Source organism: Andrographis paniculata, unplaced genomic scaffold, assembly GCF_009805555.1.
Source record: "Andrographis paniculata isolate CXL003 unplaced genomic scaffold, ASM980555v1 Contig46END, whole genome shotgun sequence".
NCBI lineage: Eukaryota > Viridiplantae > Streptophyta > Magnoliopsida > Lamiales > Acanthaceae > Andrographis > Andrographis paniculata.
The window spans coordinates 4088701-4112009 of NW_026137580.1; the positions used below are offsets into that span (position 1 = coordinate 4088701).

The following is a 23309-nucleotide window of genomic DNA, read 5'->3' on the forward strand; positions in this document are numbered from 1 at the left end:
CCTTTTCACCTCATTCATACTGACATATGGGATCCTTCTACTATTCTTAGTGTCTCTAGAGCACGATGGTTTGTTTCTTTCATTGATGATTGTACCCGTGTCACTTGGTTGTTCCTTTTGAAGTCCAAGTCTGATGTTAGTACTTTTCTACCAAATTTTTGCTTAATGGTCAAAAATCAATTTGGGGTCTGTGTCAAGAGATTTAGGTCTGACAATGTCGGGGATTATTTTAACCAAGTCCTCACTCATTACTTTCAAAATAATGGAATTATTCATGAGTCATCTTGTGTGTATACTCCATAACAAAATGGAGTAGCAGAGAGAAAAAATGGTGACCTCCTCGAGAAAACTCGAGCAATGTTGTTTCAGAATGGTGTACCTAAAACCTTTTGGGGAGAAACAGTTCTTTCACACATCTCATAAATCATTTGTCCTCTCGTGTCTTGCACCACAAAAGTCCAATGGAAGTTCTCCCATACTTTCATCCAGACTTAAGAACCACGAATAATCTTGTTCCTAGAGTCTTTGGGTGTGTGTCTTTTGTTCATATATATGGTCCAAACAGGGGAAAATTGGATCCTAAAGCCCAAAAATATATCTTTTTAGGGCACTCTTCCACTCAAAAAGGATAAAAGTGTTATCATCCTCCATCCAAGAAATTATTTGTGTCAATAGATGTCACATTCAATGAGAATGAATCTTACTTCACTAGAGTACCCATCTCAGGAAGATAAAGATCAAGAGGGTTTCTTTCTAGATCCTCTTAATCTCTCCACTAGTCCCGATAGTAGTCCTCTTTTGCCTGAACCTGCTCCTACTGCTCCTCATCCTGTTCCTTTGCCTGAATCTACGCTTGCTGCTGATCCTTCATCTGCTCCTGCTGATCCTGCTGATCTTTTGTCTGCTCCTGCTGATGTTGCTCCATTGTCTACTCCTATTGCTCCTGATATTGCTAAAAAACTTGATGAAGACATGAGGTGTGCAAGGAAATACAAAAGGACGGGAATAAAGGCTGTCCCATAACCAGCAGGAATCCCCAAAAGTCTAACCTGGAGCCAGTAACTGAGGTAATAACTTCTGATCCGAACTCACATGTTGAAGTTATAATATTACCATGACTAAAACACAGGTGAACCGGTTGTTGATGATGAATTGAATTTACCTATTGTTGTTAGAAAGAAACCAAGGGAGTGTAGAAACCAAGGTTGTTACGGCGATTATTTAGTCGCGGAGCCATTAGACTGCCATATCGCCTAGGCGATAAGGCACCCAAAATGGTGACAATATGGCAATGCGGCGACTTGGTTATTATAAGTTTCTAATATTTAATTATAAAATATAAAATTATAACATCAAATCTCTAAATTTCAAATAAAATATGAAAATACTAAACATAACCATCAAAATACCAATATGTCAAAATATGAAAGTTTCAAAACCCCAAAAAAAAAAAAAAAAAAACCCTCAATTTCTCAAATTCACATTAGTCTTCAGTGTTCATATCATCATCTTCATCATTTTCTTCATCCTCATTTGCCAAACGTCTGTTAAAAGGGCCATGGCGATGGTCATACACGATGGGCGGACCTGAGGATTCACCAACACCTCTACTACGAAGGTTGGAACTATTGAAATTACTTGAAGCACCTACGGATGCCACTCAAGATCTCCATCTTCATGAACCAAATCTCTAGAATCATCAACTCATTCATTGTCCTATTGAAATTCTTAAATAATTAAGGGATTAAAATTGCTTTCTTCTTCCCGGCGCTTTTGAAAGCGATATGCAATTTTTCGATTATATTGAAGATACACCAAATCATTTAGCCTTTTGTGCTCTAGTTTATTGATTTTCTTGGTATGAATTTAGAAATAAAACTTTATATCAAAATTTGAAGATTATTACTAAAATATTAATATAAGTAAATTTCGAACAAATTTACTTACAAATTCAAATGTGCTCCAATTGCGATCACAACCGGCAGAAGAGCAACATAGACTAATAGTCTATACGAAAAGTGATCAAAGTTCTTCGTTGTCACCACTATATGCATCCCACCAATCAACTAAAATATATATATAAGAAGGAATATATTCAAAATTTAAAATTAAGTTTCATAGAAAATAAAAATATATATATGTTGAAGAAGCTTACAAGGACTCTTTTGCATTTGATGCTTGATTGTCAATTGACGGCCAAAGCTTCCTCGCATTGTAACGTAATCCTCTATTTTACCACTAATCTTATCCATCAACTCTTCATATTTAACCATATTTTATAGAACATCATTAAACAACTGACGTTGCTTACGAGCAAATACGAGATCACTTTTCAATTCAAAATATTTTGAAGGATTTAGGAATAGTGCAGCCCCATATAACTTCACCTCCATTTGATCGCTCTATCGACCCTCAATTATTTCCATCAACTTGGCCAACAACCTTGTTTTGTTATTGCTCGTAAAAGATTCAGTTATCTTTTTCTTCGCGTGATTCATAGCCGAAGAAAGCTCAAGCATGGATGGCTTTTCATCACCATCAACAATCCTTAAAACAATTAAAAAATGAAGTGTTGCCCGTAAACAATCTTCTACCCGATCCCAAAATTTTGATGACATAATGGTTTCCATCACTTTTTTTCTTTTTGATGTTTTCAACAACTTATTATCGCTCCAATCATCACTCACAAATAACCGCCTCAGTTCATTCCTATATTTGTTTAAACTCTGCAAAGTGAGAAATGCGGTAGTAAATAGGGTAGTCGCTGGCCTTACTAAATCTCTGCCACCTATCTTTTTCCTCGCTGCACAAAGAATTCTCTCATGTCGATAAATAAAAGTGGTGACATCCCTAGCCTTTTGAATGTAGGTTTTACCAAAATTTCGATGAAAGAATGGTTTTCATAATTTTTTTTTTCCTTTTGATGTTTTCAACAGCTTATTGTTGCTCCAATCATCACTCACAAATAACTGCCTCAATTTATTCCTATGTTTGTTTAAACTCTACAAAGTGAGAAATGCGTTGTAAATCGGGTAGCCGCCGACCTCACTAGATATCTGCCACATGTGTTTTCCCTCATTGCACTGAGAATTCTCCCATGTTGATAAATAAAAGTGGTGACATCCCTAGCCTTTTGAATGTAGGGTTTAAATTCATTCATTTTTTCAATATCTTCTAGCATGAGATCGATACAATGAGCTGCACAGGGTGTCCAAAAAAGACCAGGAATGCATTGTTCTAATAATCATCTTGCCACTTTATAATTTGCTCCATTATCCGTCACAATTTGCATAGCATGCTCATTGCCAATTTCTTCAACCTTTTTTCCAAGCAGGTCAACTAACATTCTTGCATCATGTGACTCAGCTAATGCATCAATAAACTCCAAGAAAAAAGTCCCCTTTGGACTAATGACAAGAAAATTTATTAACGGTCGCCCTCTTTTGTCTGTCCAACCATCTGACATAAGGGAACACCCATATTGCTTCCAAGCTTCCATGTGTCTTTCTTTCAACTTATTTGTTACATTTGCGGAATCCTCAAGAAATGGTTCCCCCAATTGATGATAACTATTAGGTCTCAAACCGGAACTATATTGTCCGATGGCCTTAACCATAATTTCATAACTTCATGATTTGGAAGCATTGAATGGAATGTCATTTTCATAGAAAAAATCAGCAATACTACTTTGCACTTCTTTCGTTTCCTCTTTTCGTTTTGTAGAAGCTTCGATGGTTTTTTTAACATAACCGTCCATATGTCTTTCTTCAACAATCTCTTCAAGAGTCTTTCGAATCATTGCAACAATTGACTTACTTTATTTTCCAACTCTTTGAGGTTCAAAAAACTTTAAAGTTGATTGAGCCATCTATTTTTTACTACTTGTTCCTGAACTTGGATGCAATGAAGGCTTGGAAGATGAATTCATAGATCCCGTAGATTGATTTCCTTCTAATTCCTCATTATCTTTGGTATCTTCAAAATAATCAAATTCGGTAGTACCCCACGATGCTTTATTCATCACTTTTTGCTCATAAATTGATGTATTTCTTACGAATTTCTTCTATGATGTTAGGCATTTAACAACATCATCGTAATTCCCAACTAAATGCCGCTTTAACCTCTTGATCTCATAATGCATTTGTCTATGACAAAGAACACATTCAATTAAATCTTTGTTATTCAAATCCGGCCAAAATCTATACTTCCATCCCGGATCAGATAATTTGGCCTTTCTTGCTGGATCCTTTGATAAATCTTGAACATTTTCATTATCGGCCATTAAATTTGAACTAGTAAAAAAGAAATAAAATAAAATGCATAAATAATAAGACAATCATTAAAATATGAATAGAATTAATACAAAAATCAACATACTTAAAAATAAAATCCATAAAATCAAATAAGTTAAATTAGAATTATAAAATTAATTAAAAAAAAATAGCTTTATATAAAGAACTTATTTATATAAATATATATATAATTGTCTACAAATATAATATATATATATAGTTGCCTACAAGTAGAATCCAACTAATATATTAATATTATATATATAACACCAACGAGAGAGTACATTATATATTGCTTGTTAATTGAGTAATAGATATAATAATGTAGTTTGTCCTATAGCTTCATCGTAGTATTCAATAGTATAGTACATGAATAATAATAAAATATATACACTCTTCGCTAGAAAGAATTATTAATATAAAGTACTGCACTAGTCATTAAATTCTGATCAGCATATTAATAATAAAAAATCGTATGTACATATATATCATATACTAACCTTACACTATGCACTAGAAATAATAATACTCCCTCCGTCCTACATACCATGTCCACGTTGCCGTTTCTGTCTGACCCACATTCCATGTCACTTTCTTTTTTTGGAAAATATTATACACTTTAATCTCATTTTAAACTTTTTAATTTATTTTTTTTAAATTTTAATTAAACTAATTAGTTATCTTAATCTTAATTTATAATTATTTATATTTGTCAAAGAATAGCTGAGTTATAATGTTGTTGAGATATTTTAGATATTTAGTTTTAGATTTGTTAGATTTAAATTTAGATTTGGTCATATCCATTAGATTACATTATTTAGATTTGAGTCTATCGAGTTTGTTTTAGGTTGCCTATATATAAGCCCCTTATTTTGATTATCAAGAACGCAAGCTTTAGAGTTTCCGCAAAATATTTTAACATGGTATCAGAGCTCTAGAAATTTTTCTAGGGTTTTGTAGTCTTCTTCAAGCAGCCTTCGTCGCTGTGTTTTGTTCTGGCCTTAATTGCTGTGAATTTTTCTTCTTCACTAAGTCATGTCTGAAACCATCTTTAAAGGAAAGAATGATATGCCTAAACACTTTGGTAGAGATAACCAAGGGAAAGAAAATAAAGACAATCTTTGGTGTACTTATTGCAAGAAACCCAGGCATACAAGGGAGAAGTGTTGAAAGCTGAATGGTAAACCTCCAAGCCGAGAGTGGGGCTACCGTGGGGGACAGCAGCTAAGGCCTCAAGCGCATATGGCAGAGCAGCCTAATATTGAGGAAAATCCAGCAATAGGAGGGTTCAATAGTAAAGAAATTGAGAGATTGAGAAGTTTGTTGGGGACTCTTGAGAAGCCTTCTGGAACATGTGCAATGGCTCTTTCAGGTAAATCTGTGTGCACAAATGTCTTAGACAAATTATGTACCAACTCTTGGATCATGGACTCCGGTGCTACAGACCATATGACCCCCACATCTCAACTCTTCCACACTTATACCCCATGTCCAAGTAATAGAAAAATTGTTGTGGCCAATAGTTCCTTAGCCACTGTTGCAGGGATTGGAGATATACATATCACACCTAGCCTTATCCTTAAAAATGTCCTCCATGTGCCCAAACTGTCAACAAGCCTTGTTTCCATTCAAAAGTTGACGCATGATCTTAAATGCTATGTTGTTTTTTGCTCTTCTTATTGTGTTTTTCAGGACCAAGACTCGGGGAGGAGGATTGGACTTGCTAAGGAAATGAACGGTCTTTACCACCTTGAACCATCTAAAAAACCTAAGAGTAACTTGCCTTCTTCTTTCCTTAGTTCCTCGAATAAAGATGCCATTTGGCTATATCACCTATGTCTTGGTCATCCTTCTTTTAGGATTTTAAAAATAATGTTTCATCATTTCTTCCGAGGATTAGATATTTCTGAATTTCATTGTGACATCTGTTAATTGGCAAAACATATCCGTGCATCTTTTCCTATTAGCAATAAGAGAAGTTCTCATCCTTTTCACTTGATTCATAGTGACATATGGGATCCTTCCACTATACCTAATGTTTTTGGGGCTCGTTGGTTTGTGTCCTTAATTGATGATTGCACTCGGGTCACATGGCTCTTTCTTCTTAAACAAAAATCTGATGTTAGCATTGTTATACCTAATTTTCATTCAATGGTTCAAAATCAATTTGGGGTCAAAATAAAAAGCTTTAGGACAGACAATGCTAGAGATTATTTCAATCAGATTCTTTCACCTTACTTTCAATCACAAGGGATTATCCATGATTCATCATGTGTGGAGACACCTCAACAAAATGGGGTAGCTGAAAGAAAGAATAGGCATTTACTCAATACCACCCGAGCCTTACTGTTTCAAGGGAATGTTCCTAAGTCCTATTGGGGAGAAGCTGTTCTTACTGCCGCATATATGATAAATAGACTTCCCTCCCATGTGTTAGAAAACAAAAGCCCCATAGAGGCCCTTCATAGCTTTTACCCTCACTTCAGAACCTCAAATGGCCTCACTCCTAGGGTATTTGGGTGTACCGCCTTTGTTCATGTCCACAAACAACATAGAGGGAAGCTAGACCCTAGAGCCATCAAATGTGTTTTCCTCGGTTACTCATCCATTCAAAAGGGATACAAATGTTACAACCCCTTGACCAAAAAATTTTACATCTCTGCGGATGTCACTTTCGCAGAAAATAGACCTTTTTTCAAGTCCTCTCTTAAGGGGGAGATTTCAATGATGGAAGATAGTACTTGTGAGTCTTTCGAACCACTTAAAACCCTTGACCTTCCGCATGTGCCACCCCGCAGTCACTCAGAACAAAACCCTCCTCATGTTCCGGTTGAACCTGAGTCCTCTGAACTAGTCACATCTGAGTCACCCGATCCTGTCACTGAACCCATATCATCTCCTTCTCCAACCAGCATCACTCACAATTTTCCAAAGTTTCCTCATGTGTATTCAAGGAGAAAGACCGTTCCTGAACTGACACAAGTCCAAGAATCCAATCCAAATTCTGAGAAAGAAATCACGGTAAGATCAAATCCACCTTTACACACACAATCTGTTGAACAGTCCACTGATTCAACTACTGTTTTGGATCTTCCCATTGCTGTTAGAAAAGAAACCAGAGAATGCACTAAACGACCACTCTATCCTCTATCTCACTATGTCTTTTTTAAGTGTCTATCGCCAGTCCAAAATGGATTCATTATGAGTTTGAACACCATTGCCATCCCTCACAATGTGTCTGAGGCTTTGTCAAAAAGGGAATGGAGGGATGCTATGAGAGAAGAGATGAATGCATTAGAGAAGAATAAAACATGGGAGATCGTTGATAAACCAAAGGGAAAAACATTGTTGATTGCAAATGGATTTTTACATTAAAGTACTAGGCTGATAGATCCCTTGAAAGATATAAAGCAAGGTTAGTAGCCAAATGATACACTCAAACTTATGGGGTAGATTATCAAGAAACATTTGCTCCAGTTGCAAAAATGAACACAGTAATAATTTTGTTATCATTGGCTGCTCACTTTAATTGGCAACTGCTACAATATGATGTTAAGAACGCATTCCTCCATGGTGACTTAAATGAGGAAATCTACATGAATATTCAACCAGGATTTGAAGGGGACACTGGTAACAAGGAGTGCAAACTGAAAACCCTTTATGGGTTAAAACAATCTCCTAGAGCATGGTTTGGCAGATTTGCAAAAGTCATTAAGGAATTTGGGTACAAACAAAGGCAAGGTGACCACACGCTTTTCATTAAGCATTCAGCTGTAGGGGGAGTGACTGCTCTTTTAGTCTATGTGGACGACATCATAATGACTGGAAATGATGAGAAAGAGAAGCATGAATTAAAGCTGAGACTAATGAAAGAATTTGAAATAAAAGAACTAGGGAAATTGAAGTATTTTCTCGGTATTGAGGTGGCATATTCCAGACAAGGGATCTTCATATCTCAACAAAAGTACGTGCTTGATTTATTGGCAGAAACAAGGAAGATTGGGTGTAAGCCGATTTCTACTCCAATAGATCCAAACTATAAATTGGGAGAAGCTAAAGAAGAACTAGCTGTGGATAAAAGAATGTACCAGAGGTTGGTTGGCAGACTTATATACCTTGCTCACGCTCGACCGGACATAGCATATTCTGTAAGTTTGATCAGCCAATTCATGCATGATCCAAGAGAACCTCATCTTCAAGCTGCTTAAAGGGTACTGCACTACTTGAAAGGCAATCCAGGGAAAGGAATCTTGTTCAAAAGGAATGACACTCTTACTTCGGAAGCCTACATCGATGCTGACTATGCTGGCTCCCTAGTGGATAGAAGATCAACTGCAGGGTATTGTACTTTTCTTGGAGGTAACCTAGTGACATGGAGGAGCAAGAAGCAGAATGTAGTGGCAAGGTCATCAGCAGAATCAGAATTTAGGGCAATTGCTCAAGGATTATGCGAATTACTTTGTGAAAAAAACAGTGGCTGAAAAATGGGACAACCAAGATGGTTCTTTTAACGTGGAATTAAAGGACCAAGTTGTAGTTAGGGACCACCCGACCAGGAAGACGGGTGCGGTCGGAAACAAATGGACTCGAAATAAGAAACCTCTACCAATTGATGTGGATCATCGCTTCCCAGGCATAAATCGTACTCAGATTCGGAATGCCAAACGCAGATATGCTGCGAGATACAGAGACAAGGTCGCCTCATCAAAGCAACCGAACGACAGCCGAGGCACTGCCAAGTATACTGAGCAAGGTCGGTTCATCAGGGTCGTTTCGTTTGAGCAGCCGAATGAGGCAGGGGAAGGTCGGTTCATTGGGGGAGCCTCTTCTGAGCAGCTGACCAGCGTCCGGTGCAATGAGGGAGGTCAGTCCATGCGGAAGATAGATAAGGGCTTGTCAGATGAAAGAGTTAAGGGTTTCAGATGTCAACATTGTGAGAAGGTTAACTTCAATCCATCAATAGAGGAGTTTCGTTTGGAGTCTTTGACTGTTCAACCCGAATTTGAAGTTGATAACAAAGTTCCAGAGAAAGATTCAAGGTCTGTCAAATCTCGAATAGGGCCACGTATCCCCTGCCGAATGACAAAAATTAATTGGGTTGAGGAAGAGCCTCTGTGGGCAAGTCTGATGGATGAGTCTATAGAAGAGCCAGAATGGGCAAACATTGCAGACCCTGACTCTCAATTAGAAGTCCCTCCAATAGTCTTCCTTCCTATTCCAGAAGGTGTAGCGTCTCGTTTGAAGCCCCTGTATGTTAATGCTCATATTTGTGGGAAACCAATTACAAAGGTTTTCATAGATAATGGGGCCGTTTTTAATGTAATGCCATTAAAGACTCAAAAAATTAGGGAAGGGGATTCAGGATCTATCTCTTGTAGATTTTGAGATGACTAGCTTTACTGGGCAACCGACCAAACCAGAAGGCGTGCTGGTCGCCTCCATTGAAGTCGGCCCAAAGAAGATTTCGTTTGTTTTCTTCGTGGTGGATGCAGATACCACCTATTCAATCCTGCTTAGACGAGATTGGATTCATGCATCTAAGTGTGTGCCATCAACACTGCATCAACAATTGATGTTCTGGGAAGGCAACCAGGTCTTCACAATGGAGGCAAATGACAATCCTTTTGAAGCATCAGAACAAGTAGAAGAATCAGTTTTCTATTCTGGTTATGTACCTCCAATGTATCATTTTCTTATGGCTAATGACTACCCAAAGAAGGGTTTTAAATTCATTGGCCAGAATTCAATGTTCTTTTAAAAGACCAAGGTGTATTATGTGGCTCTTAAGTAAGCCAGACCTACTTTTTATATAATACTTTCCTTATGCAAGAAACAGAATTACAAGATTGTAGCTTACTTATTAATAAGTATTACTTAGATCAGCTCTTGAAAAAGTAGAAAAAGTCAAAAACATACATAATGTTTATTCTCAAGAATATGAACAATTTCGTTGGCCCGATTTATTAGAAAAAACAGAGCCAACTTTTTCAGCACAAGATCCTTTGCTGGAATTTAACTTAGAAACCGACCTGGTTCCAAAAATAATCAGAATGAGTGTTTATTTGTCTAAAGAGCAACAAACATCGATGCTCGGAGTTATAAGAAACAATATTGAATGTTTAGCTTGGGACTATTCAGAAATGCATGGTCTGGAGCGAAGTCTGATAGAACATCGATTGCCCATTAAGAAGGATTTCAAGCCCTGTAAACAGTTTCCAAGACGTATGAGTCCTGACCTGATGCCTCAGATTAAAGAAGAGATTCAGAAGCTTCTTAAAGTGGGTTTCATCCGACCTTGCCGTTATGCAGACTCGTTGGCCAACATTGTACCAGTGGTTAAAAAAAAATGGTAAAATCAGAATATGCATTGATTTCAGAGATCTTAACATGGCTACCCCTAAAGACGAGTATGTGATGCCTATGGCCGACGTGTTAATTGACTCAGCAGCAGGGCACAGGATTCTCAGTTTGATGGATGTTATGCAGAATATAACCAAATCTCTCTGGCAGAAGAAGATATTCACAAGACAACATTTAGGTGTCCAAGAGCATTAGGCATTTATGAATGGACAGTTATGCTTTTTGGCTTGAAAAATGCTGGGGCGACTTATCAGAGGGCCATGAATGCAATTTTTCATAACCTCATTGGTAAGTCTATGGAAGTCTACATTGATGATGTTATTGTCAAGTCTTCTAGTTTTGAGGAACATTTGAAGGATCTTGAGGATGCTTTCGGTCAGATGAAGAGATACAAACCGAAAATGAACCCAACTAAGTGTGCTTTCGGTATAACAGCTGGGAGTTTTTTGGGGTTCTTGGTTTATGAGAGGGGTATCAAGATCGATGCTAACAAAGCCAAAGCAATTCTTACCAGCAGACCACCTCAGACAGTTAAAGAGATTCAAAGTATGTTGGGAAAAATGAACTATCTCAGGCGGTTCATTTCCAATGCGGCTGGCAAGGTCAGGCCAATCACTAAATTATTGAAGGCAGGAGGAAGCCCTTTTGAGTGGGGGCCAGACCAACAGATGGCTTTGGAAGCTATAAAGCAGGCATTAACTCAACCACCTGTGTTGATGCCTCCCAAGGAAGGTCGGACCCTCAAACTTTATTTGGCAAATACTCATGAAGTGGTCAGTTGCTTGTTAGCTCAAGATGGAGATGATGGAAAGGAAAGGGCAATTTATTATTTGAGCAAAACTCTCACAAGACCAGAATTGAATTATACAATGCCAGAGAAGATGTGTTATTCATTGGTGTTTGCATGCACCAAGCTTGAACATTATATGCTGCCTAGGAGAGTTGAGGTTTTCTCAAAGTTTGATCTCATCAAGTTAATTTTGCAAAGGCCTACAATGCAAGGCAGACTCATGAAGTGGGCCATTAAATTAGCTCCCTTCGATTTGTATCATTCTCCCTTGAGGGCGGTCAAAGGCCAAGCAGTGGCAGATTTTTTGGCAGACTTCACAGGTTGTGAAGAGCAACAGACCGGGTGTATACCTTATGTAAGCACCCGAAATTGGTTAATGTTCTTTGATGGTTCTACCTCAGGAAACAGATCTGGTGCAGACGTCCTGTTGGAAGGTCCAGACGGCCAAAGGGTCAATTTGCAGCTTCAATTGGAAGATATGACCCATAATTCAACAAAATATGAAGCTTTGATCTTGGGATTGAAAGCCTTGATAGCCAGAAAAGTTCAGTCGGTTATTATAAAAGGGGACTCTCAATTGGTGATTAACCAGGTAAACAAAAAATATGTTTGCAATTATCCCCAGCTTCGGAGGTACAGGGATTTGGTAGGTCGGTTGTTATCAAAGATCTCCGAAGTGATAATCGAGTTCGTTCCTAGAGAGGAGAATCAGTTTGCGGATGATTTAGCTCAAAAAGCTTGCAAAGGAATTTTGAAAGATATGTGCACAGAGGTCGGCCCTGAGTTTGAAACAGGAGCCGACTGGAGGATTGAAGAAGGAACCATCTGGCAGACTGACGTAGGAACCGACTGGAGGACAGAATTTGTCATGTATTTGCAAGATCCAGGAGCAAATGTACCAATTGGAATTTGATTGAAAGCTTTGCGATTTCAATTGGTAGAAGGAGTGTTATATAAAAGGACATTCGAAGGATTGCTTTTGAAGTGTTTGGGTCCCAAGCAGGCTTTGGAAGTGATGATAGAGGTACACAGTGGAGTGTGTGGAGCTATCGAGCAGGTCTGAACATGAGATGGGCCATACATAGGTTAGGTTTCTTTTGGCCAAAGATTTTTTAAGATTGCATACAATTTGCCAAGGGCTGTCAAGAATGTCAGAGGCATGGACAATTAATTCATTCGCCAGTCACAGAGTTACAAGCTATGGTAAAACCATGGCCCTTTAAATCTTGGGCTATGGATATCATTGGAAAAATCCATCCTCCCTCATCCAAGAACATTGTTTTATCTTGGTTGCAACAGACTATTTTACCAAATGGGTGGAGGCGGTTGCTTTGAAAAGCATGGATCAGAAGGAGGTTATTGGTTTTATGTTGAATCAGATAATCTATAGATATGGTATACCTCATTCATTAACAACCGACCAAGGTCTGGTCTTTACTGGGGAGAAATTTGTGAGTTTCTTGGCAGAATTTGGCATTCGGTTGAATCATTCCTCGCCTTATTATCCTCAAGCTAATGGGCAGGCGGAAGCAGCTAACAAGATTATTATTCGGATTATCAAGAAAACAATCGAGGGGAACCCAAGGAAATGGCATTTGTTATTATCTCGAGCCTTATGGGCACATAGGAATAACAGAAGTTCTGCCACAGGGTTTTCACCATATCAACTCACTTTTGGACAAGATGCTGTGTTGCCAGCCGAAGTGCAAGTTTCATCTGGACGCACAAGTTTTACTAATGATGAATTTACTGAAGAGTATCAACAAATGATGTTGCAGCAGTTGGAAAGTCTGGATGTCAACCGACTTCATGCAATTGATCAGATTCTGAAGCAAAATGAGGTCAGGGCCAAGACCTATGGAAATAAGATCTTTTACAGAACGTTCAAAGAAGGAGACTTGGTTTGGAAAACTATTCTGCCAACTTACAAGAAGGTCAATCAATTAGGAAAGTGGTCTCCAAATTGGGAGGGACCATTCATAATTCAAAAGGAAATTGGAAATGGTGCCTATATTATTATAAATCAAGAAGGTAAAAGGGTACATGAATGTATTAATGCTAGATATCTGAAGAGGTATTTTCCTGCCTTTTCAGGTTACAAGAAAACATGAAACAGTAAGTTTTCAGAACCCATTTGCCAAGGGTTCGAACCTAATAAGGGTTCATTCATTTTCAGATGTTGAATCGTGCTGAGGGTTGCTTTCTCCTGAGTCAGAATCATCATTCCAGTGATTAGGGATTACTTCTGGGTCTTCATCAATAAGGTCTTCTAAGCTAGGTCGGTACTTCTCCCGCTGATCTTGCATTTTCTCAAGATCATAGTCAGTTCGGCCTTTCATGTCTGTCAAGGCTTGGCGTTCACGGTCAACAAAAGTGCGTAATCTTGAAAAGACTACACGTTGATTAGAGAAAGTGTGATCCCAGCCAAGGTCTGGGAGTATGGCTGTCACATGATGTTCAATCAAATCCATGATGATCGATGTCGGGAAGGCGACTTTGGATATCTCGAAGGGTCTCATACCCTTCTAGCACGTTCTCCATCAGGCGAATGACACGATGGATGGTTTTTCTGCCTCATTGGGAAAACCTGAATTTGAAATCCAATTGTTTGAGGAGGAATAGCAGGTCTTCAGCGTGACCTCCAACTGGATGGTTACCCATGAAAAAGGGTTGGATGACACCTTGCCAATTGTTGACAGGAACATAAGGACGGTGGGGAGGCATTTTAATATTATGTGGCAGGCATATGCAAGGTTGATTTATGAGTCAATGTTTATTTGATGATTTACAAGAGCAACAAATATTTATAAGGAAATGATTTGTTCTGTTCCTGAAGAGTGGGGAATATAGGAGGCGATCCTCAATAAGAGGAGAAAAATTTTATTTACCAAGTCAAGAATTACAAAAGAGATCCTAATGCAAGTTTTATTTGGGACCATTTGTCTTCGGATCTGAAGCGTCGCCTGTTATTAGCAGCCGACTGGTACTGCTTTATGAGTTGGGATCGGGCGTGAATCTTCAACTCCTGATCTAGGTCCGCTGCATTGCTTTGGTACCGATCAATCAGGCGTTGCTCATCGTTGATATGTCCTTCCAGGACAGACCTCTCTTGATGGAGCGCCTTCAGCTCTGCTTCTTTCTGCTGGATTGACCCTTTTATTTGGGCCTTGGCGTTGTTCAGGCCTTCCAGTCGACTGACTGCTTGTTGAATGGATTCCTTGGTTTTGGTCAAGGAAGCCTCCAGGCTTATTCGATCCAAATCAGGCAAGGGTGTCTCAGCTGTCAAAAGTTGGGCGAACAGGACTTCATTTCTGAGTTCGGATAGTCGCTCCATCAGGTAGTGAAGAATAGGGGCAGCAGCCGACTCTGAAGACAGTTGGAACAAGAGACCACCAATGCCTTGAAGAAGGTTGTCCAGCAAATCTGACCCCAGGTCGGGGAAAGATTGGTCAACAGCCTGTGCAATTATAGCTCGGACGTCAGTCGGAATAAGGACGGCCGACAACAGGGCTAGATCAGAATATCCCTGAAATAAAAGATGTTTATCTCAGACTGAATGAAGAATGAATATTGAAAATTGATTGTGAGAAGGTTGCTCATACCTCTGGACGGATGATGGTTGTTGAAGGAGCCAAAATAGCCATAAGTTTGGAGGGCTGGTCATTTGGTATTCCAATAGCCGACTCGTCAGTTGCTTCCAATGGGCGTTGAGGTTTAGATCTAGGTCCCTGAAGGATGAGAATAAGATGTACTTGATATCAAATGAACATCAGGTTTTAATTGGAATGAAGAGTCGGAGTGTTTACCAAGTTAACAGAGGTTTCTGAGTCAGATGAGGGGATTTCTGGTAATTCCGGTAAGAGACCTCTTGGTTGAACATGCAAAGGTTCTTCATCCTGTCTACCCGCTGCTAGAGGAGGATCGGCTGCCCCTGGGTCGGCAACCTCCAAGGCGGCTGCCCCTGGGTCGGCAACCTCCAAGTCGGTTGCTCTTTGGTTGGATGTATCTGGGACGGTTGCATCAGAGACAGCAGAAGCAACATGAGGTAACCTGTTCATATCTGAAGCAGTCGCCTCACTAGGAGATGAAACTCTTATTGTTGCATGTTCGGTGGATGAAGGCATTTTATTCGGTGCCCGGCGCTTGATCGGGGGCTCAGGTTCAGGTAGTGGGTCGGTCGGTGGCTTCATTGTTTTAGTTGGTCTAGAAGTAGGTTGGGCGGTCGCTCGAGCAGAAGCCACTCCTAAATATAGAATTAAGGATCAATACCATGTTAAGGAAAGGATTAAGTTAAATTGAGGGTATGGGATTATACCTGGACGGGGTCGGGACCTTATAGGGGGCCGACCTGATAGGCGTTTTGTGGAGGATGGTTGACTGTCCCCAAAGGGCGGAATAGTTTGAGTCTGAAAGGCTCTCCTTTTTCTTTGTGGAGCACCCGACTCATTGCCTTGAGTAATCAGGTTTCTTTGGGTATTAGTCAGAGGATTCGCCCCTAAAGTTATTGCAGGTGGGGGAAGAAGTATGCCCAGTAAACGATCCTTGTCAGGTGAAATCAAGGCCCAAGTAACCGACCACCACTCCCGAAAGGATTCAACGGAAGTTGGAGAAGGTTTGTAAGGAATATAAGAATTAGAGGTGATGTAATTTATGAGTTGGGATATGTATGGGGCAATTGCATCAAAAATAGCTCTCCCATCCGGACTTTGAATTGTTAGATGGGGATGAGCAATAGGACCAGGCAAGCCTTGTTAGCAGCCAAATTGGCGTGCCACAAATTGAGGCTGATAGTTGTAGGTATAAAATATTTTGGGGCCCTTTTTATCGATTTTCTTGCTGGTAAATAAAGATCTGGGTTTAAGGGCAACATCCCAGGAAAAAGGGTAAGTTGGATGTGGAAGTGGATTTGGTTGAGACAAAGGTGATGGAACAGGGAATGGCCAAAACACGCCGGATGCATAACCGATATACATTTTGTGTGGGTAAAAATGGTTCTCATTTCGATTATCAGTAAGCATAGCAGTTATGATTGGATCAGACGCTTGGAGGTTATTACGACCTAAGCAAAGTCGGTTAAGGGCTACTCCTAGAGAATTCTCAAGTGTGGGGGCAACATGAGGATGACCAAGTTGGAAGGCGTCGGGAAAATAGAGACGGAACCATAGTTCCAGGAACCAAAAAGGACCCGACGCAGCATTGTCTAACTTCTTACCATCTTTATCAGTAAGGCGGACACTGACCCTGGATAACCCTTCAAAGAGATTGGCAAGGAAAAGGGTGCCTAATGAGAAGAACCGACCCGAGGCTATGTGTATGGCAAGGTCAAGATGAGAAGGGAGGACACATTTCGAAGGAGAAACAACTACATACTTACAGAGCCAAAAGAGCAGAAAGGCTATGTGTTCTCGATCGGTTACAGGGGTCCCGTCTGTTCCTTGTTGATTGATTAGAAATTTAGTCCAGCCCCATTCTTTCACATCTGTCAAAGACCAACCCAAGTAGTCTGAGTTGGATTCTTGCCCATCTCGGGCACCCATTACAGGGTCTTCCCCAACAATTGGCAAGTGCGCGATCATGGCCACATCCATAAGGGTGGGGCCGATAGGGGCTGTTGGAAGAAGAAAGGAACAAATCTCAGGGTGCCAGAACGCCGCCATAGCCAAGAGGACTTTTTCATGTAAATGACATGGGAGAGTTGACAGAAATATGGCCTGATCGATTTGTTGAGTTTTCCATTGCTCCTGGTAATGTTCTGCTACTCTCTGGTACCAGGTGCGGTAGGGATCCTTGAGGTCTGTCAAGTGTGTTTTAATGCTGTCATGAAGACGGGTTGCATTGTAGTTGGGGTTGTTGATCGCCAGCAGATTCCTTGCCTCCAAGACTTCTCTCATACGATTGGAGTCTTCAGCAGTTGTGCAGTATGGACGAACAGTTGGGTGCGCATTTTCGTCGCCACAAGAGTGGTTTCAGGGATTGATCCATCGACAGGGAGTGCAGGGATGTATCGATTCGCCATGTTTAAGGTTGTAGATATTATGATTCACAAAGGCTCGTATTGAAGAAAGGGAAGTTAATCAAGAGTGTTGCAGTAACTGGTGCAGTTGCTAAGGGATTTTTCAGGAGGGTTGTGATTTATGAACTTCCAAACGACGATTGATAAATGGCGTTTGAAAGTCCCTTGGCGGTGGGCAAGTTGTTACGTATGAAATTTAGAATTAGATTAAAAAGCCCAAGATACAAGAAAAATGGGCCTGGCAATAGAGTTGATCGAACTGGTTGAAGGGTACGGCGGGGAACTCAAGGAAAATTGGTTTATTTCTAAGGAAAATGCAGGTCGGGAAGTCCTCAAGACGGAAGTCCTCAAGACGGAAAGTCCTCAAGACGGAAAGTCATCAGGACGGAAAGTCCTTAGGTCGGGAAGTCCTCAAGACGGAAAGTCCTCAAGACGGAAAATCATCAGGACGGAAGGTCCTCAAGTCGGGAGGTCCTCAGGTCGGAAAGTCCTCAGGTCGGAAGTCCTTAGGTCGGGAAGTCCTTAGGTCGGGAAGTCATCAGGACGGATGGTCTGTTAGTTGGGAGGTTTGCGGCTGGACCAATAAGTCAGATGGTCTGTTAGTCGGGAGGTTTGCGGCTGGACCAGTAAGTCAGATGGTCTGTTAGTCGGGAGGTTTGCGGCTGGACCAATAAGTCGGATGGTCTGTTAGTCGGGAGGTTTGCGGCTGGACCAGTAAGTCGGATGGTCTGTTAGTCAGGAGGTTTGCGGCTGGACCAATAAGTCGGATGGTTTGTTAGTCGGGAGGTTTGCGGCTGGACCAATAAGTCGGATGGTCTATTAATCGAGAGGTTTGCGGCTGGACCAAATAAGTCGGATGGTTTGCAAGTCGGGAGGATTGGCAGTCGGGCCAAAAGGGCGGAAGGTCTGTGGTCGGCTCAAAGAGTGAAATAGAGTGATAATTTGGATTGCTGAGGACACGTGTCAGCAGGAGAAGGGTTGGCAGACGGTTGAAAATGAGACGTTGTAACCGTTCGGGCGACGGTTTCCAGTACAATTTCTCAGAGAGTATTTAAAGATTTGGATTTTTCTGGAAAAAGAATCTTCAATCAACTTCAACAAACCAAAGTCAAATTCGGGGATCACCACTTTAAATTTTCAGCATTTAATTTCCAATTAATTTCTTTTATGTACCGTACAGTGTTTAGAGATTCCTAATCTCAGGCGCTGATTAAACTTAATCAAGTTTAAAGATATTTTCCATATCTTTGAATTTTACTTTCTGTTTATTGAAAAAATACATCAACAGTTATAATTAATCGGCCTTCTGAAAGTTTCAATTTTGCAATCAACAGTGGAGCTTCTGTACGTAGAAGATGGGATCAATGGGTTTATACAGAGATGAAAGAATGCCATCCAGTTTAAATTATCAAAAGATATACAGCAAACAACCCAGCTATCATTGTGGTTGCAATAAAATCCTAAGCTTCACAGGAAACAGTGCTCGAGTATAATGCAGTATATAAACTTATTTACAGTGCACCTAGGACCTAGTTCAGCCACTTTATAATCATGGAAAAAATAAAATAAATTGAAGGACAAGCACATTGATACAAAAATATTCAATGTCGGATCAAGAAACAGAAACAAAATCAAAACCAAAACCTTGCAATGGCTATATCCGTTGCTTCAGCAGATAATAAGCATACTGTTTTTATTCAGTTAAACTGCTTGCCATAATAGTAGCTTTTCAACAAAGAGTACAATGAAAGTAGCATACCTCTGTAACTTGGAATGAGGAGCCTCCAATCATAAGCTGCCATGTACATATTTTTGTCATCGTACGCAATGCAAGCCAAGTCGACAAGTAGAACTGCCCAAACAAAATAATCAGTGGCTACTAGTCCAGAAACTGGCCTAATCTTTATACCAGGAAGGTTCAATTCAGTTTCAATATAAAGCAACATGTGCTCAACTAAGCACAAGGGTCTAAAAAATAGTACATACAACATGAGTTAACTTGGAAAATTCTATCAACCCCAAAATATATCATATTGATGCCAAAGACTCTTGGAATAACAGTGCAAGGCAAAGAATATATAAATAATCAATTGGATCAAACAGATCAGAAAATGTTATCTTGCACACTAAACTACAATTTTAGGATTAATGGAAGGTGCATAAAATATTCTTGTTGAGCGTCACTACCACATTCCCAACATATGATGTTCCATAAACAAAACAAATACTATTCTGCATAGAATTCCTTCTTTCCGTGTAAGAAGGAATAACACGAGAGAATGCCATTTCAAATCAAATTGTATTGCAATTTGCATCTCATGGTAAGCTAACATGTCATAGCAATATATAGAAATTACCAAAATTAAATAAATCTCAGATCATTTTACTTCTTCCCAGTGGTATAGCTGAAAGTAATGAAGATCCAGAACATTGACATAATGAGATGCTACTTCATACACCGCGGGGAGCTGGGAAACGCCGAAATGAAGTACTCAAAATCAAACCTCTCCAAACACAACTCACAAAACCGCAGACAGCCTGAATTTCAGCTGCGCGACCAAAGGAATACACGAGATTTTAGAAATTTACATATTAATTGAAATGGACAAAATCTGACAAAAAGAAAATTTTCACAACACACAAGAAATTGCACAAAATCATACACATACAGAGAGCAAGACTCAACATCCTTGATGATGGATGGTGGGTTGGAACATAGAGTTGGAAGCCGAATCGCACAAAGGAAAAAACAACCCGCAGTATGAAGATAGAAGAGGTGGGAAGGACTAAAACATAGATTCCACAAGTCGCCCTCCTATAGATGGGGCTAGGGGCTTGGAGGGGTTGGGAGCCAGGATCCCATGCCCTAGTGAAAGCATTAAACAGTTTTTTGAGTAAAACAAGGTTCAAGAATGACAATAATATATACGTTATATTGAATAGTGCAAATATATCAACCATCAAAAGGAATGCAAAAACAAGAAACTCAAAAACGAATGAACAACAAATAACACATAGAACTAATGCAAATATTATTGAAGAGCACAGACATACCCTATGATCAGCAGTATTATGGAACCCTTGGTTTGCTATCCCATGTCTCTCTTGCCTCAATAAGATGGGGGCAATACCGCTGGGCCAATACTTCAAATTGTTCGGCAAATAACTTTTTACCATACGGACCAATGTGCAGAACCATTTGATTCTAACGCTTCCGACACACATCTCCAGATCTGTTATCAAGAAGATTATCCCAGTCAACATCTTCCATTCAAGTGGCATCGAAGCTATAAAGGGCATCTAGCAAGCGATAGTCATCTAGATCAGCCCACAAGCCTTCCAGTAGTACCATAGGTGAGCTTAACTGGTTGTACCATTTAAGACAGCAATTTGCTTGAGACCGAGTGGATAACTAATCACTTATAGCTGTCCAAGGAATATTGTCCCGCAGCATTCCATACTTGGACTTTTTCTCACCAAATACTTTCAACTGTAGGTCAAGGTTTACTAGATTGAACAATTTTTGATATTACATGCCCTTTATATTCTGGTGGTTCCGCCAAGTATCCTTTACATGAAATCTATGCTTTCCAAGTTCTTCCGCTATTTTTTTAGAACAGTTGCCATGCTTTTTTTTATATTTCAAAACTGCATCATACTCTTCTTGAGTCCACTTCCGATTCTCAGACCTTCGAAACAAAATTTGAGCACGGTAGTAGACAGCTACATATGGTCGGTATGGTATGGCAGACCCTATTTCTTTCCAACAACCTTTCACTTGACGCTGCTTTTTACAGTTCAAGACCATGTCCAAACCTTCCTCACCCAAGTCATGTTCCTCTATGCACTTTTGAACAGCCTCTTTGACAATCTCATCTTCTTCACGTGTGAACCGCTTCCCCAACACCACTTTATCTTTATCACCATTTTCTTTTTCAGTATTCAAATCACTTGGTACAAGAAAAACCTCATCCTGGGCCATAAACCTCACCTTCTTATTACTATGATGAGATAGTCGGTCACTTGGACCATTCTCCACAAATTTGTTTCGTTTCTTCAATCCTTTCATAGCTGATTTTATACAATCATCTTGCATGTCATGAGAATCATTTTTCTCTAGTTTGCCAATTTGATTATTTTCTTTGTTAGTAGACAATCTGTCATCCCTTATTTCATCAAATCCATTTTTCACTGATTTTGACTGCTTCATTTTCCTCTTGTTTTCTTTTTCAACGTCATCTTTTTTTCCTCACATTCCTCCCCACCATGCTGTGCTGACAAGATCTGCAACTTTTCTTTCTTTCCTCTTTCTTTCTTTTTGTTCTCGGCCTTCTTAAGCAAATCTTCATTGTGCCCATTGGTATCTATTCCGCCCATTGTTGAACTACTGTCATCACTTCTTACTTTCTTACCAACTCCAGCAATTCTGCTCCGTCCATGGATAAGCCACTACTTATTTCCCTCTTTTGTCCCTCTAATTGGCAGTCACTTATCAGAATCTCTTTGTGCCCCAACAATTTTGATCTGCCAATAGCAGCACAGTACACTTAGGCAAGTCAAAAGGGAAGAGAAAATTACAATACAATAACAACATCATTGTCTCATCCATTGATATACGATTTTCAAAATTGACTGAACCAGCAAAAATCCAACAATGACTTCCGAATATATCCATTAAAACAGCAAAAACATAAATATAATATATATATGTATAGAATTTGCTGCAAATACTTGAACTATTATCAACGTTTAGAAGAACACAGTCACCGCAAGCAGCAAGGTAAAAGAGAAAGGTCAGAAACTTACCTTTCAGACATTCACAGCGCCGAACAGCAAGGTGAAAGAAGATTAAAAAAAATGATATGACGGCGGCGGCGGCGACCACCGGCGGAAGAAGTTGCGAAATAAAATTTAAATAAAAAAAATGAGAAAAAAGATAACAAAAATATTAAAATAAACTCAATTTCCTTGACACCAAAGCAGAGGAAGAATCAGAGGAGTAAAAAAAAAACCTCACAGAATGTTCCAGAGGGCGACTTTAAAAATAAAAAAAATAAAAAATGGAAAGGCGGCAAAGCAACGTAGAAGAAGAAGGAAGGTGAGTATAGGTTGTCAACTAATAAAAATATTTTTGTTCAATTGGTTGATTCGAAATTCGTATTAAAAATTTACGATTAAAATTCGTATATAATAATTTGATTCGAATATTATTTAAACACAATTTTTTTTAATATTCGATTCATATTTGTAAATATTCTACTTGGATAATATTATCTATATTAGTATATATTTTTAATATTATTATTTTAGAATAATTTTTTGTTTAAGAAAAAAATATCATTCTTCTGTCTCAACTAATAATTAAATAATTTAATTAAAATAAAAAATTTATAAATTATAAATTTTAAAATATAATTAAAATATATAATTATATTTTCAAAAAATAAAATGAAAAATTATGTAGGACGAACAAAAATAGAAATATGAGACAAATTAAATGGAACGGAGATGGTATATTTTAATATTATTGAATAGTAAATAATATATATTTTCAATTATATATACTATATATATTAATATTATTATTTTAAATTAATTAAATTGAAATAAAATTATTTATAATATTATTAAAAAAAACGTATAACTAATATAAATAAAATAATATTATAAAAATAATATATTAACATAAATAATTTCATATAAATTCTAAAATAATATATTCAATATTACAATTTAAATTTTACACAAATAACTATATAAAAATAATATTTTGTGTTGATAATTAATTTTTTACTAGTGGATAATGGATATATATTATACTTTTTTTTTTTTTTTTTTTTTTTTTTTTTTTTTT

The 23309-nt window shown here is 38.8% G+C and overlaps 1 protein-coding gene across 1 annotated transcript; it reads right to left on the reverse strand.

The window, feature by feature from the left end:
* Window positions 1–13929: 13929 nt before the first annotated feature.
* On the reverse strand, window positions 13930–22509 carry LOC127252491 (uncharacterized). The gene is made up of 9 exons (XM_051276684.1): window positions 22262–22509; window positions 20510–21979; window positions 20125–20321; window positions 19813–20004; window positions 16280–19307; window positions 15758–16189; window positions 15249–15685; window positions 15045–15170; window positions 13930–14968 (listed from the first exon to the last, which is right to left on the reverse strand). Exons 5-9 carry the CDS (start codon window positions 17331–17333, stop codon window positions 14342–14344), a joined length of 2676 nt encoding a protein of 891 aa, XP_051132641.1. The 5' UTR covers window positions 17334–19307; window positions 19813–20004; window positions 20125–20321; window positions 20510–21979; window positions 22262–22509; the 3' UTR covers window positions 13930–14341.
* Between the last annotated feature and the right edge of the window lie 800 nt (window positions 22510–23309).